At 36.5% G+C, this 23,188-nt stretch overlaps 1 protein-coding gene across 8 annotated transcripts in view; it reads right to left on the reverse strand.

Moving 5' to 3' along the window:
• The window catches only part of dnc (phosphodiesterase dunce), a 474,861-nt gene that overhangs the window by 110,013 nt on the left and 341,660 nt on the right, over positions 1-23,188 (reverse strand). For all 8 annotated transcript variants that reach the window (XM_065356110.1, XM_065356111.1, XM_065356107.1 and 5 more), the window contains one exon: positions 1,009-1,110. In XM_065356110.1, coding sequence (XP_065212182.1) covers positions 1,009-1,110 — 102 coding nt within the window. The remainder of the gene's footprint in view (positions 1-1,008; positions 1,111-23,188) is intronic.

Here is a 23,188-nt window from a genome sequence, read left to right on the forward strand (position 1 = left end):
GCCCAAGATGAAAAAAAAAAAAAAAAAAAAAAATGGTGCAGGCTGGGGGAGGCTTTTGCCCTATCCTAGGATCACGAGTGTTATGTACAAGTATTTTCATATAGGTTTACCTATATTGTAATACTTGTAAACAATAGAGCTTTTGATTGATTGATTGATAGATAAATGGTCACTCGTGAATGATGACCAGCAATGGACGACGAACTAACAGCTAAGCAACACTTACTACAGTAGTACCTGTGCTCGTACAATTTGCACAAATAAGCGTACAGAAAGCGCGCGAAAAAACGACAAACGGCCAGAGGTCGATTCGACAACTGAGAAAGAAAAAAGAGAATAACAATGCAAATTTTTTACAGCATTTCTCGGAATTGAGCGTTATTGTCGAGAATACAATTAATTCGTCGTCGTTTAATTATCGCACGAATGAATAGTAAATGGTATATTTGGCGACATTGAATAGGCGAGATGTTACTAAAATTACTCCGTAAATGACAGTCGCGATGGACGATTAAAGTACACAATTTAATCGACTCGAATACTCGAAACGTTCGCGTCCGTCGTCGTAGTTATGTAGGTACAATTTAATTACGACGATAAATTTTTCAGTTAGCGTTTTCCGTAGTTCTTATTATTCTGTTTTTTTTTTCTGTCGTTCATTTCTTGCTCTTCATTTTTTCGAAACTTTTTGGACGTCAAAAACGAATCAAGAATCGACGAAGAGCACTCGTCCTATATACGTATGTATACTGGGAAAGATGAGACGTTGTTTGGATTTCAATCATATTTTTCGAATCGGTTTAAAAAACCTTCCATTAAAAATGATGGCATCGGTACCTTAAGCCAAAAAAGTGCGGCTACAGTGCTTCAGTAGATATTATTTTAAAATGTGCAAAATCAACAGAAATAATTTGTTAAAATAGCCAATAGGTATAGGTAGAGGTACGTACTTATACGTTAAAAATAGCGAAAAAATAAAGACAAATAGATACGTAGTAAAACACTCACTTTTGCGTTGGAACGTTCGTTAAACTAACGAAATTATTGCGTACACTTCTTAAACTGGCTAATATTTGCGCGAATGGTGTTACGATTAAATCTTCTCCGTGACTGTAACAGAAAAAGAGAAAAAAAATTCACATTAGTCTATAGGAATAAAATTACAACAACAAAAATTCACGATTCAAATTACCTACGCCATTATTAGGTACAACAAGATAATGCGCGATCATCATCTACCTATAGTTTAAGCCATTAGAAATATTCGTGTGCTCGATCAAAATGAGTTTCTTGCACACAGCACATTTACTCGTAGGTTGGTAAGGTATGCATAAGTGTGTATTAAAGTATTCATTGATTTACGTATGTACAAATAATAAGCGCAATTTGCGATACGATCGAGGACTGATTATGCCCTCTTCACGATACATATCTACTGAGAAAAAAATTTCGCACGCGAACGCCAGACATTTTTCACCGAATATTGAAATTTTCAAGCACATCTTACGTGAACATTTGATTCAAAGAAATACCAAGTACCTTTTCATATAGAGAAAGTGTATCGTTGATATTCTACGAGGAGCCCATAACTCGAATTTATTTGGGTAATTGAAAATACGGTTTACTTCTACTTTTGGAATCTCAAGGAAAACCCTCCCTCATAATATCTCAAATAATATTAATCCCCATAAAAGCTACTAAACTTGAAAAAAAGAGAGAAAATCTTTATTCTCGAGAAAGTTGTGAAAATATTGCATTCCCTGGCCAAAACTCTTCCAAATGAGCCTTCTTTCCAAGAAGAAACCTCCCTGCTCCCCCCCCCAATTTTCAGAAAATTTTTCATTTTATCAAAATCAGAGACGTGCCCAACGAGGAAAAATTTAGGCGAAAAGTCGAGAATTTTTGAGGAAAATCGGTCGAGTTGAAAAAAGTTGAGAAAATTGGAAAGAAAAAAAAACATCGGTTTTACTTCTTTATTCAAAAACTTTCACTCTCGCTTCGCTCGGTTCAGATCATTTTTCTTTTCCCTTCTCCGACCAAAATTAAAAAGTAAGTATAGAAAAATTGCCTTCTCACTTACCAAAAAAAAAGGTCATTCCAATTCATTGCAGTCAAAACTGCCAGAAAGTCCCAACTTCTGCTAATTTATCAAAAAAGGTCCAGTTTTTCGCCAAAAATTCGGAAACAATAAGTAATAATTTATAATTTTTGTCAAAACTGGTTGTTTTTGAAAATGTAAAAGTTGTGTCCTAAAAAAAAAAACGAATCGTAAAATTTCGAGAGCTTTTGCCTAGGATTGGTACCGTTGCGAAAAAAAAATGCAAAATAACGAAAAAAGGTGCAAAATTTCATTCAAAAATACCAAAAAGCACAAAATTTGGCCTTGAAATTTCGTATCTTGAAAATGATTTTTTAGTACAAACCTCGCAAATTGAAAATTTTCTGAAGCTTTCGACTTCGCTTCGCTCAGTCAAAATCGCAAATTTTTTTTGTTCTCTTTTCAAATTTGATTTTCAAAAACCGAACAGGTTTTAAAAAAACGAAAAAAATGGCGAATTTTAATTTTAGTATTACCCTTGCAATAGAACCATTCAAATTTTTTGTCAAGTACATACGTATAAAAACGTCGTTTTTGAACATTTAAAATTACCTATTCAACATTTTTTATTCGAACACCTCCTTCGAAATTTGTTCGAACCGCAGTTAGCTAAAGCTAATTACACATATCATGAAAGACTGGGGAGGGGAGGGGAGGGGGGGTCTGTGACGAACAGTTGGGAAAATCAGGCGAAAAAAGCTGAGAAAAGTCCAGGCTCACCCGGGCCTCCCTTCCACGACATATCACTTCGTCAGACCTCTGATGAAAACCAACAAAAAATCACAAAAACAGTTTCAAAGGTATAGAGAAGGAGCCACCCTATAATAGGTAGATATTTTATACTCGTATAATTCGTCTCTAAGAAACCTCATTCGCCCTTTTTCCTTTTGTTAGCTGTGCGACCAAAAACACCCACTGTCTAATTGCTGAAAATTCGCTCTTTCAAGCGAAGAACAGAACGGTTTTTAAAGCTTGTTTTTCAATTTTCACATTTGAAAAACGTTAACCCGCTTATAAAATGAAAAACCACTCTTACCCGTATGGTTTAGCAAAGACTCAAAGTTAGTGCACAATGTTCACTCGAGCTGAAGCCCAAGCCAAAGCGAGACCGTACGTCGCACATTACAATTCACATTCACATTCACATACACCACATATACTTGGTAAGTACACACAACACTAAAACAATAAGAACTTAGGTAGGTAGAGGTACCATATTACCTAGTATTCGAAACAATAGCAAAAGCAGCGCACACAGTTGACCGAGCGTGAAATTTCTCACATGATGCGATGTAGTAGGTACCTACCTACTTGTACTCGTACGTAACTCGCCGAGTTGCGAAACGTGAACACGATGAAAAACCCACTCGAAAAATTCGAGCACCCTTAAAAAGCAGCGTATTTCGCGAAAGCGGCCAACACTTTCAAATATTTGTAAAAAGATTTTCAAACCGACCGAGTTCAAAAACCTTCGATAAGCTCGTCCTACGTATAAATTTGCGTCTTATACGTATATACAATACTACGAAAACCAAAACGAAAACGACACGAACGTAACCACAAAAAAAAAATTCAACCACGTTTTACGTATACGAGTAACATGTACGAGTAAGTGTACATGTCGAATAGGAAATACGAGCTCCTAGTCACCTACATTATGCATATTTCCTATCGCAAGAGGAAGAAAAAGAAAAAGAAAAAAAAAACACAACCATCCATTACGATAAGCTGGTCGACGCGATAGTTATTTATACCTACCTTTAGATTAAAAAAAAAAAAACACTACCTATCGCCGCGAATGGATACATTATACTACGAATTTACAACGCTGGTAGGTATAATTTTTCGGTCACTATACTGTCGAGCTTAATTTTCAGCATATGTACTGAAAATTTAGCTAGGTTCCTAGAACCTCGTATCATACGTAGGTACGTATGACACATACGAGTACATATACCATACTAGGTATAAGGTACTCGTCTACGTCTATGTCTATGTCTATGCAGTACACGCTACACGCTACAAGCTCGTGTAATGAATTGCGCAGGGGCATCGTGTATTCTACCCGCAACAAACATATCGCTTTATAGAGTTGATGATACACTGTATAGTGTATAGTGTACTTACATATACGAGTACACTTATACCTACATATAGTTTACGTGACACGCTGATCTACACCACGTCCCATATCGCATGTGCCTTCACCGCCTTCAGCAGTCTTTTAATAAATAAAAAACCTAGTCGAGGGTTTTACGAAAAATTATAATACGATACCGAGTACGATAGAAAAAATATTCCCCCCGTCACTGTCACACACGATGACAAGATTAAACCGCAACCCAACAAAAAAGAAATCCCATTCTCGCGAATGAATCCTCGTCCCTTCACCTCCCGCACGATTATACCTATCCTTTTAACAAGCAAGGAAAATGACACACTCGATTTTCACCGAATACCAGCTAACTAATTACTCGTAGCTCGAAAAGTGCATATGGTATAATCATCATCGCAGTTTTCAAATTTTTTCTTTGGCAAAAGAAACTCGCCTAGAATGCAAAATTCGATCGCACACGCGCCAATCAAAGAAACTACTCGTACTCGAAACAGGAAAAGAAAATACTGTTTTCGACGATGTAGCGCTTTTCTTTCAACTCTCGAAGCTTTAATCTCGAGAGACTGTTCGGTACAACCGTGGACAAGATACATACATACATGTGCCTAAATCAACAATTTCGGTGCGATCAAATCTCACGCCTATAAACATTTTGACATGAAGAGACCAGACACTTGAAAACCACTGCCTAGTGCCTGCCGATGCCGATGACGAAGCCGACGTTAGCGCCTTTCCTCGTGCCAACGTGACGTAAATTGCGCTAACGCTACGTCGCATCGTGTCTCGTCAATCGTCATCATTTCGTAGGTAACATAAAACATACCCCCCTACCTTTTGCCCTTTCATATCATTTCTTCTCGTGCTGACTGCTGAGCTAAGCATGTATGGGTACTCGAATGATAGTCATCGACCAATATACCTATTCATCTACATTCACGTACTCTCGTAAATTCAAAAGACGACCTTTGAATGTTGAACGAGAATTTTTTCAAACAAAGTAAATTATCGGGCTATGAAGTACGAATATACCTTATTATTGTCGGTCTATGTAGGTATTCCTCAATTTTTTTTTCTGCGAGGAGAAAATCTCGAAAAAAATAACTCTTTTTATGCCTACGCCTACACTTAGAACTACCGGAGGCCATTTTTTGTAGTACATAGAATTTTTTCCGAAAAAATGAGCGATCACTGTCTTCGACCATTTTTTTCGTCCACCCCTAAAACTTTTAAAATCTTACGCAGCTACGGAATAAAGAAATTGAGAAAATGTCTTACAAAGAGTACAACTCGAGGAAAATGGCCTATATTTTTTGTTTTAGGGTCTAAACTATCGATTACGCCCATTTTAAACCCATAACAAAAATTTCCCGTTGCCTAGTGTTATTTTCCGCCTACATTTCAACAACCTAAGTTCTTTTTTTTGGGGTGTTTGTAATTACTTGATTATTACACCCGTCGTGTGAGATTTAAATAGAGTTGGTAAGGTCAAGTTTTTAAATTAGATCTAAGAATTTTTTAATTTCGGAAGGGTCGTCTGGTATGAATAGGGATCTTTCGTCTATTTGTAGGGATAGTCTGTGCTGATGTAAGGAGGGACAGTGAAATAGTAAGTGTTGGACAGATATAATTTCTGAAGGCAAAACTGACATGTGGGTTTTGGGGCCTTTTCATAGAGGTGATTGTGTGTGATTTTTGTGTGGCCAATTCTCAATCTAGTTACAATGATTTCTTCAAGTCTGTTTGAGTGGGAGAGGTTTTTCCAAGGATGGACTGATTTTTTAAGTTGAAAGAGCTTGTTTGTGGTTTGGAGGGACCAAAAGTTTTGCCATTTCTTACGTGTGCTTTGGGTGAAGATAGACTTGAGGTCGTCAGCTGTGATAAATGTAAGGGGAGAAAGGGTGGTAACAGATTTTGCATTAATATCTACAATTTCATTTCCTAAGATTCCAACGTGGCTGGGTACATACATAAACTGTATGAAGAAGTTTGAATTTTGTAAGTCAAATAGAGTTTTATGAATATTTTGAATTAGAAGGTGATCGGAAAAAAGGTTTGGATATCAGTTAATGAGCTGAGGGAATCACTTTGAACTAAGAAGGACTTATTTTCTGATTCATAAGTGAGTATATCACAGAGACAGTGGAAAATAGCTGCGAGTTCGGCGGTGTAGATTGAAGAACAGTTATGGATTTTAAAATTTGAAATTCTATCATTTATAGAGTAGGCATATCCTGAGTGAAGTGTTGGTATTTTTGATCCATCTGTAAAGCAAAGATTGAATTTTTTGTATTCTGATAAGAGTTAAAGATAGTTCTGTTTTATTACTAATGGAGAGTGGCTATTTTTGAGTAGTTACGTAATAAGCTGTAGATTGACTTGAGAGGCTTTAGAAGCCAATGATGGGGGGGGGGGGTATAATATCGGTTTTTGGATGAGAGTTTTAGGATTGATTTGAAGATCATTCAACATTGTGATGAAATTAGAAATGGGTCCTTCTATATGGTCAGAATGTTGGGGGTTTGGCGGGTTAATTGAGTTTTGGAGTCGATAGGAAGGGTTGGTGGATGCATTTGAGATGAATTTGTTTGTTATGAGTAGGGCAACCCAAAATATGCTCTCATTCAAGGTAAAATATTCAATATATATTTGATTTTTTGAGGTGAAATATTCAACAAAAATATTCGATTACCCCTAAAATATTCAAAAATATTCGACATCAAATTTGGTATCGTTTCACTCGCCTTTACAATCACATTACAAAAATGGCTACATCGTTGGGTTTTGTTTCCTAAATCATATGCACTATTCGCAATTTTGCAAAATGGAACAAAATTGTGGAATTAAAATTCTATATTGATCATCAAAAAAAGAAAAAAAATAGAAGCTTAATTTAAAATTCAATCTTCATCATCATTTCATCAATCATCAATATCATCATCATTTAAAAAGAGCCATTTTTTTCATCTTCAACATTCTGTGAAAATGACGTTTCCTGTGTTGCGATTCTCAAAATGCAAAAATTTCCAAAATATTCAAAAATATTCGATAAATTGTGAAATATGTGGTAATTTTAGACAAAAATATTCAAATAGCAATCAAATATGTGAAAATATTCATTTTAAGGCAAAATATTCGAAAATATTCGAAATGAAGTAAGTCTTAAATGAAAGGCAATTTTCTGAAACGTAAAATGGTTTTGTTACATTTGTAATCGGAGTGCAACAAAAAAACATTCAATAAAATATATTGGGTTGCCCTAGTTATGAGAGTTCTTCTAAAATCTGGGGGTAATTCTGCTGCTTCACAATAAATGCTATCTATTGGAGAGGAATAGAGAGCACCTATACCAGATCCTTAGGGCTGAGTTTTGAATTGTTTTTAGGATATTTGAAGTTTTATTTGAGATATTTGCAAAACATGGGCTTCCATACTCAATTTTACTGCGAATTAGAGATTTATACAAGTGAACTATGGAGTTTGCAAGATGGATTATACTTGGTATTTTTGATTATTCTCAACAGATTTAGGTGTTTCATGAGATCTGATTTTACTTTTAGGAAATGACGAGTCCAATTTAGTCTTCTATCAAAAGTTAAGCCAAGAAATTTAGTAGTGGTTTTGAATTCTAAAGAGTGTCCTTTGAAGTCGAGAATGAGATCTGGAGGAATCTTTTTTTTTTTTTGGTGAAAAGTATGTAAAAAGTGGGTTTTTGACTCTGAAGACAGTTAGACCATTAGAATCTGCCCATGATTCAAATTTTCAAGGGTTTCTTGGATTACTTGAAGAGCTAGTTGAATATTATTTGAACGAAAGGAAATGTTAATATCATCAGCAAAGATTCTCAGAGAAATGGGTCTAGAAACAACATTGGAAATGTTATCAATCAAAAGTATAAATAAAACTGTGCTAAGAACTTAACCTTGGGGTACTCCGTTTTCAATTTCAAAACATTCTGAGTATGTATTGTTAACTCTCACTCTGAAAGTACGGTTTGTTAAGAAATTTTGAATAAAGTAGGTAGGCCAAATGTCCTCCTATTCCAATGGAATGTAATTTTTGGAGAATTTCATAACGCCAGGCTTTATCAAATGCCTTTTCAAGATCAAAAAAGACTTAAAGAACACTTTATTTATTCTGGAAGGCTGAACTAATTTCTTTTTGGAGACTAAAGAGGTGGTCTAGGGTAGATCTTTTCTTTCTAAAACCACTCTGATAAATACTAAGAGAGTTTGAGGAATCAATATATACCAATTAAGACGTTTAATAACCATTTTTTAAAAGTATTTTGCAAGGAACTGAAGTTAAGGAAAAGGGGGCGATAACTAGATGCAAGATTTGGGTTTTTATCAGGTTTTAATATTGGAATGATTGTTGCAGTTTTCCACATTTTTGGGAAGAAATCCGAAGTCCAAATTTTGTTATTTTATCGCACACGTTGAACTGCGCTGCACCCCGCAGGGACCTCGAATTATTATTTTATTTTGCGGAATTTTTTGTATTTTTCATCTTGGCGCGAAGCGACGAAACATATTTCGCACTCGGTAAATTTATGACGCAACACCGCGTCGCAGCACGTGGAAAAAGAAAATATTTGAAATTAATTACTCATCAATCGAGGCTTTGTCCGTCAACGTTATTTGTAAGCAGTAACAACGCAAATATAAACATGCACTTGCTCGAACACCGAGTGCGCATATTTTCAACTTACGAGTATTGTACGAGTAAATGAAATTCGCTTTATTTAATCTCTATAGCTAAGCTAAGTTATACATTTATATTCGCGGCGATATGTTTACGATTACGATTAGGTACACCAGCAAAATTACACGGTGCCAAGTTTTAAAATCGTTTCTCTCACACGGCCGCAATTAAGGATTTTTTTCACACAGAAACATTTAGAAGTGACGTCTAAAAAGGTGTACCATACCATACCATACCATACCTATTTTGGTACGTATAAGATACGAGATGTAGGTAATGCCAATGGGTATCTTTTGCGAGAGTATATAGGTATAAGGTAACCTACCTAGTTTGCGCAGGTTGGTTTTTATTTACGATTTCGCTGCTCGAATGTATCTAGTCTGAAATTGTTTTCGAGATAAAGGGTTCGCGTTCACCATTCGATAAGTTTTGTAATTAAAGAAATCGTTATTATACGAGTAGAACAGTCGAGTTATTTTTGGAATCTTGTACGAATATCACAACTACTAACTATACCCTACCCTCTAAGCACCATCTAGCGATAGTATTGGATTGGCGCTGGAAACACCTTATAAAGTTCAATATCAAAGTTATTGTTGTACAAGAAAACCTTTTCGAGCAGATAATTTAACGTTCAATGAAATCAAAGATGTGTTTTATAAAAGCAAAGTTGAAAAGACGACGAAAATAGGTATGTATGTCATTTTTTTTTCGGCGACGAATATCGACATCGTCAATATTTCATCCTCGCTCGAGGTACTAGTAGTAGTCAACTTTTCCATTTTTAATAGGTACTTTTTTCCATTTTTTAATCGTCGAACAAAAATTTTGAGACTTTCCTCCTTCTGCAATGTCGATGTCTTTCCGTATTTTAAATCAAACTTTCGAATTTTCCATTTATTCTTCCTATGCCTATTTTGAAAATTTGACTTTCTAAAAAATGTTTCTCAAGTCGTGATAAATGAAGGGAAGATCTAAACATTTGAAAATTTTGAATTAAAAAAAAATATTGAAGTGTTTTCTCAAGTAGGTAAGGTACCTACTACCTACCTAGTGAAAAAATTGACAGTAAATATTGAACCCCCTCCCCTTCCATCCAAATAAATTTTTGAGAAAATGTCCCGCTTTTGTTATGCTTGTTGGACAACTTTTCGTATTGAAAATTGGAAATCTCGTACGCATAAGCAAGTAACTTCCATTTCAGGAGTTTGCACGATATTTAACATCACCAAGTTAGTTACCTACTTATACCTACATTATATACGTAGCTTTTATTTGATGTAGTGTTACCTCGGTTGATGTCAACTGCGGAATGATTTATACTGTTAAACTGGGCGCCGATGCGGATGGCGGATTCTATTCGTAATTAAAAGCGACGTTTATGCCGTGTCGTACATTAAACACAGGTACGAGTATATGGTACTACCACAGTGCCGAGAACCGATTGCGACAGGGCTTAGGACTCGAACTTTGTAACTGCGTAGATCTCTCGCACAGGTTCTAAGACCCTTAACTGCTTTCTAAAGGAAGCAACTGAAGCAAGAAATTTCTCAGAGTAGAGAATAAGTATTGGCCACAGGAAGTCCATTATCGCATTAATAACCGCAAAGAAGCTGCAATATTCGTCAAATAGTCAGCTCAATAAGCTCTGGGTACGAGTTTCTTACCTACCTAACTACCAATTTTGAGGAAAGCAACGAATAATAAACTGTAATATGGTTATTTCCTAATCTTTGCTGTAAATTTTCAAGTACGAGGTATCCAAGTGAGTGGCTTCTAGGTGAAAATTCCCCTTATAATGCTCGTAAGTATAAGTACCTTATTTGGTTCATCGAAGCACATATCTTTACCTATATCTACTCGTAGGTATACACGAGCTTTTCGAGCGCTTCGCTCGTTTGATTCGCGATTACCATTTTCATTTATAACTACCGCGTATAGGTGTTTATATGCTTCGTACGATTGTAGGTAGTTTGTAACTACTTATATTTTTTTTATGCAAGCCGACAAGCCGGCCGGCCAATGTAGAAATTACACATTAATATACATCTATCTATGGCGTAAATGCTCAGTGTGTGTAATTTTCAGCACGAGTAATTCGGGCTCGTTAGGTACGTAGGTACTTAATTAGGTAGGTATTAATTTTTCAAAGCATCGTTGTGCGGTAGGTATGGTGCGCACGCGCATAACGTGTCTATGTCTATTTTATGAGTTGATAATTTAACAGCATAACGTGGGTATACATATTTGCAAGCACACCGGTAGCATCATCTGTATCAAGCTCGAACGACCACATTTCAAGGATATTTTTTCGATTGCAAATGATTTTTGTTTGCTCACACACGTATATTTTCCTACTCGTACCAACGTATAATTGTAATTTTTACTATTTCATGGCCAATTTGAGGTTCACCTGAAAATTCAAAGTCCCCCTCGTGTTCTTTTAGGTATGAACACGATCTATTTTGATCAGAGACTCTATGATCTGAATAGATCTGGTCGAATCAAATTGGATCGAAAAATCCAAAAATGAATTTCAAGATTTTGAATTTGATTACGTAGGTTTTAGAGCATACTCTTTCGATCTAGTAGCCTGGTTCCGTCTGTCTAAATCGGAGAGTGCCAGTTCGAAGGGCACTCTTGCGAGAAAATTAGAAAAAATAGACATTATCGGATTCATTTAAAAAATGTTCTCGACAAATACGAGTAGTACCTAAATAAAAGGCACCGAATAACTAATTGACAACTTCTTCCACCAGCACCCAATCGTCTATTCTAATATTCGTGTCGTTATTTCGCTCCCTGCGGAAAATTTCTAACGACGAAGAAATGCGAAATACGAAGAATGAAGAAAAAGGTTGCGAACGAGGAAAAGCAAAGACACACAGCACATCTATGTCTCTTTATAATAAATGAACTCGAGACACGCATCTCTTTTTCAAGCGTTACCTGCGAATAATTCTTTAATACTCGTACCTACATATTCATTTCACCTATACGACTACGAGTCGACTGCCACGTACCATTCACGTTTGATTTCACTACAAACAAAGGTGCTCTAACTGAGCTTACAGGTTAGAAAGCAGGTAGGTACTATATGGATATGGGTATAATGTAGTTGTAGCTGGAACGACGAATGACAGACACAAGTTCACCCTCATATGGGTAGGCTATAGGTAGGTATAGTATAGGTTAGGTACGTGAAAGAGTTGTAAATTCAAAAGCTACTTCATTTATAACGATCGTCTCTTCTGACTGTATGAAACTAACCAAGAACCACGTCTATCATATCGAGATTCGAGAAACCGTGACCATTTATCAAAAGCTCCGAAATGTGGCCGAGTTAACTTTAGCTGGGCAAATCTTCTCCGCAGAATACTCGTACATGTTACGTGTTCATATATCACGATAAAAATCATTTATAAAACCGTATACACGCGAGACTCCTATGATCACATACCCCACAACCCTTGCTAGTTGCTACGAGCATAGCGAACAATTAACAAGTACGAGGAATCTATATAGTACTCGTCTACTCGTATATCCGATCCGAGTCGGCGATCGCTAGTCATTTATTACCGCAAACCGATAGATATACCAAATCCACCCACCAAAGTAAAAAAAATCTCACTAAACCGTTTCGTTTGATTGCGATATATTATACGAGTAGATAGGTATCTTCCCAGCTCTCTGTTCAAAAACGACAACGCCATGCGACGTTTCGCAAAAATACCAATCTCTCAATTTTTTTTCCCTAACGAGAACAAATTACTTATACGAATACTGCATCAAACTGTAAGCTAACTATACCAACTGCCTTTTTCGCCAAATAAACGAAGATGTGATTATAAAAACCGTACCTTTTAAACTCACTTTTCCCGATTTGAACAAAACCAAATTAGATCGAAAGAACATGGGTACCTTAAAACTTCCTAAACATTCTTCATGCAGGGAGGAGTTTATTTTTCTTATTCAAACTTTGAACATTTCTCGAATTTGAGCAATAGTTTTTCAGGGGGGAAAAAGAGTAAACAGCCCGAGCGAAGCGAGGCCAAAAGCTCTCAAAAATGTGTAATTCAAACTCTAAAAAAGTCGACTAATGAGCTCTTTTCTACGGAATAAAGATCGAGAAAAAGGAACGAATTCGAATTTTTTTCATTTTTTCACTACTTTCACTACCCATTTTAAAAATCACTACTTTTTCACTACTTGCACTACCTGTTAGATACCCTGTCAAAATCTCATGTCTTCATGGCACCAACCCCCTTCCTACCCTACCCTGAAGCTAAAAAATACTGAAATCCACTAATCCAGAAAAGCATGCGGTACCTCCGTGAATTGAAAAATAATGTTCGAGAAAACTTGATCAAATCTCAAAGTTCAAGTTTAAGGTTCCTTGAACTCATATACATATTAGGTTATGTTTGGACTTTCTTGAGAGGTAAGCGTTAGCGTTAGCTTCTCGAACGATGCGAAAAAATTTTCAATTTCAGACGAATGAAAAAATTCTCATTTTTACTTACAATAGGTTATTTTTGATAGAAATTTTTACAAATTGCTTTAGAAAACAAAGAAAGATGAGGGTGACGGAGTGCGAGAGAAACAAAGTAACTTTCAAACGAAAGAGTGTTTTTTTTCTTTCTATAATATTACCATAGTTGAGAAACGCTTGCAAACAAAGGAAGAGGTACCAGGCATATTTCAACGTTATAGTGACTAAATTACCTGCACGTTATATACGAGCACACGAGTATAGCACTCGTAAGTATTCATATAGGCTGGGTATAACGCACCAACCATATTTTTTATTACCTACGCATTTCGGTAAGTAAGCAATAAGCGTACGAAGAAGAAGAAAAAAAAGTTCAATTTAGTCGGCCCATTTTGTAGAAATATGCGAAACGAATGAGGAATGGATTCGTGTAAAGAAAAATTGTCTTCTCGTTCGTGATTTATCAACGTTTAACAAATTGCAGCGTGCACCATAGGTAAGTACGCAAATTTCATTTATACACACTTGGCAATACTTACTGTTATTTTTCATTTGGTTATCAAACCCATAAAGCTATCTCAAGCACGGATATGGACACTAAAAACAACATAATATACGTAATTACGCCCGTTATAACACCTCTTACACCTGTGCCCCTTACTCGTCTTGGAACCCTCTGCAAATACATCTACATAGGTAGGTACATCTAATGGATTCACGTAAAATAGCCAGTTAGCCACACAATGTACATTGTACACAATGAACATTTTTTCGTAAGCATTTGCAATTGCAAATAATCGCAAAAAATATTCGATATTTTCGTGTTTGTTTTTTTTTCTGAGCAAATATATCTAGGTAGAGGTAGGACGTATTTTATTACCATAATGTAAGGAATTTATTGAAATTCTTGGAAGTTTTGCTTGCCTGCTGCGTGAAGCAGATGTGCAGTAGGCACGTACTTTAATAGGCTGCAGGCATACCTTATAAATTCCTATGTGTATGAGAGAGAAAAATGAACGAAAATTTGAACCAGAGTAAAAGGTTGTTAAAACTAAAACCTTTTTCGAAGACTTTTTTCTACGAAAGTACGCATTTAATATTAGAGAAATTTTGTAAAAAAAATATAAGCAGAAAAATTTTAGGTTTTGCTTCGTCCTTTATACGGCCGCAGATCGATTATTATTAGTTTATTTTTTCAAATTTCCGAACAGGCGAGTACCAAAAATAAAATCAAGATTTAATGCGATGCCTAATACACTTCATAAAAAATTTGTGAAAGAAAAAACAACGAAAAATATCGATACTTGGGTGTACCTAATGCAGAGATGCTTTTGCTTACGTATATACGAATATACGAGTACGTAATACGACGTACATATTACGTGCAATACGAAACGATACTCTCGATTGTCTTTCCCACCCCTCTTTCCCATTCATCACTCGATGTCGATAGTGGCAAAATATCGTGGTTTTCGACGTCGCTATCGCACGTCGACAAATCGATGCGCGATAAAAATAAACAATTAATCATATCGATTATAAAGCTGACAGAAATAGAGAAAAAAACTTGATCGCGTCATCGCGACCGCGGTTTAATCCACCTAATCCTCTCGTTATAGATACGAGTACGAGTACGATGGGTTTGAACGTTTGCACTCCAACCAGGTCTTTCTCTCGGTGCCCTCTTTGTCTCGTACGAGTATACTTTTCGCGGTTGATTTCGATTAAATTACCGAATCAACGAATACCCATCGACCATCGTCAATGCGATGACAATGACCGAGTCAAATTTTTAGCTCGGATTTTCAGAACAAAATGATAAATCTGCAACATTTTCAGCTTTCGAAAGCTCGCAAAATGTCAAAAATTTGAAAGAGGTTTTTTTGAAATACCTACCTACTAGTATATTGAACGATTCAGGCTGCGAGGAGAAATCAAATTTCGAGAAAAATAATACGTGTAATTGCAAAAAGCATTAGATCATGAAACCAGGCACGTATAACATCTTGAAAAACAACCATAGCTTTGAGGAAGAAGGTTATGGCTGCGATGAAAAATCATTTAGTAGATATAGAAATAAACCATCGCTGGCCATTCGTACGTTAAATTTCGTCGGTTGGTTCGACCACGACGTACTTATTTGAAACTTGAAAATGGAACAAAGCAAAGTTTAACCCGAAGACGAAGGCACTTTTAAAAGAAACTCAAATCTGCGGTCGTCGAATAAACACACAACAGACTCGTCGCCGATCTCGTACTCGTATTATCGCCGTGGGATAAATATTTGGATGAATTTTTCATCTCGATTATACGTTTCTGTTTTATTATTCGTATAACTATACACCTAAAGAGAGGATCTGGTCGTTTGTTTACACATATTGTGGAGTGGAGTACAATGGGGGTATGCGTTGCGGAAACAGCTAGCGAACGTTTAATGCTGCAGGTAGATACCTAGAGTTGAGATAAATAGATACCTATACGTGTATCGTTTATGAATTCTACGCCAGTTTCACCTTTACAAAATTTTAGAGATAGACGCTTTTGCGGTGTTTTTTACGCCGCATCGCGCCGCGTCGATTTAGAGTATTTGCGAGCAGATTTGAATACGGAAAAGAGTCACGTTCTAACAGACGTTAGCGTCGAGTTTAAAGCGAGTTGGCAACTTTCTTAGTATAGTTGAAGCAGGCTCCTTTGAATACTCGTATTAGAGCAAGTCGAGCGATCTACATATTTTAACTACGAGCATGAACGATGGTGGCTGGTGGCGTAAGAATACGCAATTTTTTCCACCAATTTGTGCGTGGCGATGGCGAATCAGAGATGCTTTGATCCTTCTTGACATAAGTTCCGTTATCATCTTTCATACTTTTGCTTTTGAGCTTTTGGAGCGAGTACAGTATCCATCCAGAAATATGGTGAAGTTTCCGTATCTTTGATAACATGCTTTTCAAAGCGTTCTAAAGTTCCTTTTTACTGACGAGGACGAGGAGTATTCTAACAAGGAAGCCTTAAAGAACAGTGATATTCTTATCCAGGAACGGTCCGGAATCTCTATAACGAGATTACAATTTTTCTCCATTGCTTTCAAATTGTTTTCAAAGGCGTTGAAATAGATCGAGGCAGGGCAGATAACATTTTTTGATTGTACCTGCATCAGGGTGAATCGCGAAAAAAAAAGTCCGGTGGATTTTGATCAAATTCAGCAGAGACCTTCATTTTGAATCGAGTTACTCAGAAAGAATTCTAGCCCCAGAAGGTGCCCTTGGAAGGGAGAAATGGATCCTCGATTAGGGGGAATTATAGATACCTAAGTCGGTGTATGTTATTAATCGAAAAAGTTTTGTAAATTACCGTGCAATAAAAAAACTGTGCTTTTTCAGTTTTCTATCAATCCATCAATCAATCAATCAATATTTATTTATTTCTAAAAATATTTCAAAATTACAAAATATCCCCCCTATGCGCAATTATGCGAGCGAGGGGGCCTCCATGGTAACATTGTTCATGTGAAAAAAATGTAACAAATTGAAGGAGGAAAGAAAAAAAGAAAGAGAAACAAACAACACAAACCAAAAAATAAAAAATAAATACATAATTAAGCAAATGAAAGAGTATAAAACAAAACTATAAGCTAAAAATAATGAACACATGGGAAAATTTAACGACAAATTCATCTATCATCCCAGAATATATATGAGTGCATCTACTGCGGAATAACAGGACCCTACGTAATGTAAGCAAACAAAAATAGACATGTGCTCCAGTAGCCATCGCACCAGTACCAGCCGAGAGCCCGAACCTCTACTCATCACTGCATTAAACAGCTTCAGCAAACACGAATATCAAAAAAGGACATAGTTTCTGCTGGAGTGATTAGTTTTTGCTAAAAATGAGGTATGTGCAGAAATTTTTGGTGCAAAGTTTTTTTTATTGGGTGCGCTAATATGGACCACCTGTGATATTGAATTTTTTACTCATTTTTTACAGCCACTGAAAAAGGAAATGCTTGAAATACTTTTTTGTTCATTTCTACAAATAAATATGATGTTTTGAAATGTAAAAATATGTTTATTTTGAAATTCTTTAGGTGGTCCATATTAGGCGTCCAAAATTTGGAACTGTCATTTTGACACTTGTCATTGAACAATTTTTAAAAAAATATTCAAAATTAACCTGAACTGCTTAGAATACATTTTTTTGTTCATTTCTACAAAAAATATGACCTTTTGAAAAATGTGAAAGCATGTTTATTTTAAAATTTTATAAGTGGTCCATATTAGGCGTCCAAAATTTTGAACTGTCATTTTGACACTCATCATTCAACAATAAAAAAAAACATACTCAAAGTTGACCTTCACCCCTGAAGTTTTGTACAGTGTTAGTGGAAGGATGGAACTTCATTTTAAGCCTTTGTGGAGGTTTCTACACCTTATAGTTTTCAAGTGGCAATCCTCCAAAATAAAGTGGTCCATATTTGGTGCCTCTACCCTTAATAAACATAATAAGATCATCTTGATTTTTGGACCTATTTACTAAAGTTGTATCGTCTGCAAATCCATATAATGTCCCATTTAATTTTAGTTCAAAAATGTCGTTTGGTCCTAGTATGCTGTCCTGTGGTACCCCATGCACTACAGCTAAGAAATTCCCAATTTTATTCCCAACTTCAACAGCCTGAGTTCTTTCTTCCAAGTAGGATCTGAACCAGTCATGCTGCATGCCCCTTATCCCACAGTTCCAGAGCTTCTGTAAAAGAATCCCAACATCAACCGTGTCAAATAGTGGTGTCAAGTACAGTGGCGTCGCGATAAGTGAAACCTCGATATGTGAAAAAACTCAATAAGTGAAATAAAAACCTCCTTCCCTTCATCTTGGACCAATTTTACATGTAAATCAACCTCAATAAGTGAAAAAAGGCTACCTCGTTAACTGAAACTAGGATTTATCCCAAAATTATTGTGTTTACCTCTACAAGTGAAATGTTGTCTGCGTTTTACCTCTATAAGTGAAAATACCTCTTTAACTGAAAGGTACTGACTCGTTCAGCCTCTATAAGTAAAAGAGAGCCTCGATGTTTTGCTAAAGTCAAATCGTTTCCAATGGATTATGTGTCGAACAAGAAGGCATAGATGGCCTGTGAGCTGTTTCAAGACTGGCTGATCAAACTAAATTCGAAAATGATCAATGAAAATCGAAAAATTTCATTGTTCAATTCATGTTTTTCGTTTTTTTTATCTGAACTTTGATAAGTGAAAATTGACCAAAAAAAAACTCTCCAACTGAAACCTTCGTATGTGAAAAACTCGATAAGTGAAACAAAAATTTTCTTCCCTTGAATTTTCACTTATCGCGACGCCACTGTATCATCGAAAAAAGGTATTGATTGGTATCGAATGACTCTCCAAAAGTATTGATAAGTATAGATACTAATCAATACTCCAATTTTTCACACTTTTGCCCATGTTTTTTTTTCACCATGGGCCAAGGCCCAGAAGAAAAAACAAAAAATACAGTGACAATTTGACAACAGCTGGAATTTCACAAAAATTTGAACAGTTTTTGGTAATTTTTTTTTTTTTTATGCTTTTACTCGCATTTTGAGGAGGTTTAAACGATATTTTGCACCATTTTTGCTAAATTTTAACGAAATTTTGTATTGGATACTCGCTTAAAAAGTATCAATAAGTATCAAATATAGCCAAGTATCGATACTATCGATATTTTTTGACACCACTAGTGTCAGATCCTTACTGAGATCGAGGTAAGCAGCCGCAACACTATCACCCGCATCTAGACCATCGACTACCTCAGTAATGTGATCAAACAGAGCATCACTGGTACTCTTCCCAGACAAAAATCCATACTGCTGTTTTGAAAAAAAATCTTTTGAATGCAGGAAATTTAAAATTCAATTTTTTTCAATTATTTCAATAGTACTGAAAGAAGAGAGATCGGCCTGTAATATTCCATAAATAATTTACTATTGTTCTTATGAATATGAACAGGGACAACAACGGCCTTTTTCAGAGACCATGGAAATCTTCCTTGATTTATTGATTTGTTTAAGATGTCAGTTATAACTTCCAAGATGATAAGGGATGTTGACAGAGACCTGTAGATCTTTGCAGGGATTTCACTTTGCTGATGTAAGCTGGTAGTGGTGTTTTTCATTCCAACTTGCATACTTTCTTCAAACATTTACTGTTTTGTGATGTACGCTTTGTGCTCCGCGCTTAACGAGGATAATTTATTGCGTCGGTTTATATTATGTACTTTACGTACACACGATACGACCAAGTATAATGCTACGTACTCGTATATACGCGTACGCGACGAGTATTATGTGGTTCATGGTAAAATTGTACTGCGGGCTTCCAATTTAGAATTAATTAAAGTTCAAGAGCGTCTTTTGCAGTTATCTAAAAAAAAAAAAAAAGAGCGGTTACATCAAACCGTGCGTACGTTACGTACTATTAAGTACTCGTAACATAAATGACCAGAGAGAAATGTTATTTTTTCGTATCCTTTTGTTTGCTTTACTCGAATACCGGTATGTACATACATATCTCGTGGTGTACGTGGCTGTCTCTATAATTTGTATTCGTACATTATTCGTATTTGCGAATATGATGATGTTTTTTTTCTTGTTTTGAATAATACGAAAAGCGGACGTAGCTATCGTTTGTTGGAGCCGGTCGTCGACTAACTAGAGCAATTGTTCCATATAATGGTATTTTACAACGTAGGAATGTATGTAAATTATGCTGTGAATTTGAAGATACCTAATATCACTATCGATGGGAAATCATTCATCGACTTCGACACACAACAAACTATAGGCCAAAGCCATCGCATAATATGGTATCTCTCATTTCCTTTGTAGATTTTGAAAAGTGAAAGATGTTCATTTCCAATGAAAGTTCATCAATTTGAATAATTGTAAACTTTTCGTTGTTCAGTCATCATAATACCCATATACTCGTAGGATGAGAAAATCGTACATATCTGGCTAAATCAGGAAATTGACCATTTGTGAGCAGAGCTGATTTTATGTACTTACTCATGCACTAACCCGATCACACGTGCGGCCTTTTCAGAGCAATTTGAAATCGCTGTGGCTTGAGAATGATTCGAAATGATTATTTGCTCTTTCAAAATTTCAAAAATTCACCAAGAATTTAAAAATAAAAATTTCCATATTCCCTGAATCCAATTTGATCTGACTTTATCCCTGGATGAGTCACTTAGCACGAATATTACGTAGGTATGACATGCTTTCTGTATGAGACGAATAATTCAATCCATGGCAAGTAGGTAGGTAAGTAATAGAACACGAACGGCGACCATTGGCTAATGATTATTTGTAGGTAGTAGGCACCTATCTCACGTTGTCGTAAAATTGACCTCGTTAACGTCTCGCTGCAGTTTTAATTTCACGAGCACGAAATAGTAAAAAAAGAATAAAGAAAAAAATGAGAGAGAGGAGTGAAGAGAAAGAAAAAGAAAATTTCAATGAAATTGACAACTACTCGTACTACATATTACGTAGACTGCCGAGTAGCTAGTGATTTTTCATCGACTGGGGCGAAAAAATTGGCTAACCTTGACCGGGTATCGTGCGGTACAACACGATGATCGTAAAGTTTTTCGTGTTTTTAGAATTTAATCACCGCGTCGTCGCGCGTCTGTCTGTCTTATTATGACCAGAAACGGCATCGGCATTGTCCATGGGAGAGACGGGGGTGGAAGCGTTAATGATCGAATATTTTTTAGCTATACCTATTACCTACCTACGAGTAAATATACGTAGATATGTATGTGCACCTGTAACTATCCAAACAGACACGTATAGGCAGAGGTAGACATTTTCCAATTCTAAGTAAGTAGCTCGTCAGCAACTTATAACTACTTACGCTTACGTTATACGAATAAAAACGATGATTTTTTCCCCTACTATTCTACTCCTCGGGCAGTAATTATATCGTATACGGCGCGGTGTTAAAATGCAAAACAAATATATTTGTTTGGCGCGTTAATTGTTATTTTTCAAGGCAGCCTCAGCCACCCTCCCTTTCACTCCCTAGTCCCCATTCGAGACGATGTTCAAAGTTCATACATATATCTACGAGTATATTAGACAATTAGATCGCTTCTCCATTTGCCTTATATACTTCTATAGCAGGTATTACTCGTACTAGGTGTCGTCTCCGTATTTCTGTAAGGTCTATTAACGATCGCGCGTATATGTCTGCTAGACCGATTATAAACATCTTGGCGTTTTTGGTTTTATTTACGAGCCGCGATGGCAGCGTATAATAAATAAACCTGATAATTCGATACAAGCTTTCTCCCCCCCGCCCCCACCTCCCCCATATTTTCCTACATTTTCAGGATGAGAAAAAAATTTCCACGTGGTGAAATTAATGGCCCATGTAAGAGGAAACTCTTTTCGAGGCAGCTTTCTCGTATTTTTCCGCTCCGCGTCGCGTCGTCTCCCGTCGCCTTTGAGCCTACACAATGGAAGTCTGCAAGTTAGAGAAGAAGATTTGCGAGCGAGATTTTTCATAAAGCATCATCCCATCGTGTACGAGTAATAATAGTCATTAAGTAAATCGCGTTAATAAAGAAAGAAAAAAAAAAGAATCATTCAAATTACGATGAAAAATTAGCCCTTGTTCGTCGTTTTTCTTAATCGCGTGAAAGTGCTGTGAAACGAAAAAAATGGGGGGATAAAATGGAATGGAGTCTAGTCACGTTACACAGCTTTAGATGTATTTTATGCCTTTCCCTCGCGAAGAAAAATATGTGAGCGAGATTTGTTTCATTTTTCAGCATGTTCGCCATCAATAAGTAATTGAAAGGGGTGGGGGAAGGGGCGAGAAAGGAATAATTTGCACTCGGTCTCGTCGATTTCCTGGATAAGCCAGGGAATGAATGTGGAATTTGAAATAATTGACGTTTTGGTTGGGAGGACATTCTCTCAGATCATTGCAACAGAAAATTATTAAAATCCCGGCAGGAAAATGACCTTACTCGTCTGACCTGCACTAATTAAATCGGATGCGGTCAGAGCTAGCTGCGCTCATCTGAACCGAAAAAATAAGAGGGAGGCCTCTTCCATAGTGACAGTAACGTCAAAATGAAATTATCTCGAGAGTTTGACTCAACGCCTGGTCAATTTTCAAAAACATTTCAGTAAGTTATTTATCAACAAATACTTTTAGTCATCCAAGGACTGAACCAAAAGTTTGGAAGCACTGGTTCACTGAGGAGACAATTAAGACAATAGAAGAGCGTAGGAAGCTGCCAAGGACCATAGAACAAGACAGACAGAGGAAAATTCTATCTCGGCGCACAACTAGGCTGTCACAACGGGATAAAAACACCCACATTTCATCAATTTGTGAGGAAATCCAGATGCACACTGAGAAGAACGAGACCCGGTTGCTCTTTCAGAAAATCAGGTCAATTACGAGAGAATTCAAGGCCAGTAAGCAGATCATTCGAGATGAAGAGGGCAAAGTTAAGACTGATGCAGAGGAGGTTGCAGAGATATGGAGAAAATACTGCAAGAAGCTATATGCTGAGGAGGAGGAGCTTCCTGATGATCCTAGGTTCAACACCGTAGAAGAAAAGGAGCCACCAATTCTACTTGATGAGGTCATCAATGCCATCGAGTACTTGAAAAAAAAGAACAAAGCTCCAGGACCAGATAAGGTGACAGCTGAGGTCTTTAAAGCTGGAAGTGAAGAAGTGACTCACCGAATCCACAACATATGCA

The sequence above is a fragment of the Planococcus citri genome, chromosome 3 (genome assembly GCF_950023065.1).
Source record: "Planococcus citri chromosome 3, ihPlaCitr1.1, whole genome shotgun sequence".
Classification (NCBI taxonomy): domain Eukaryota; kingdom Metazoa; phylum Arthropoda; class Insecta; order Hemiptera; family Pseudococcidae; genus Planococcus; species Planococcus citri.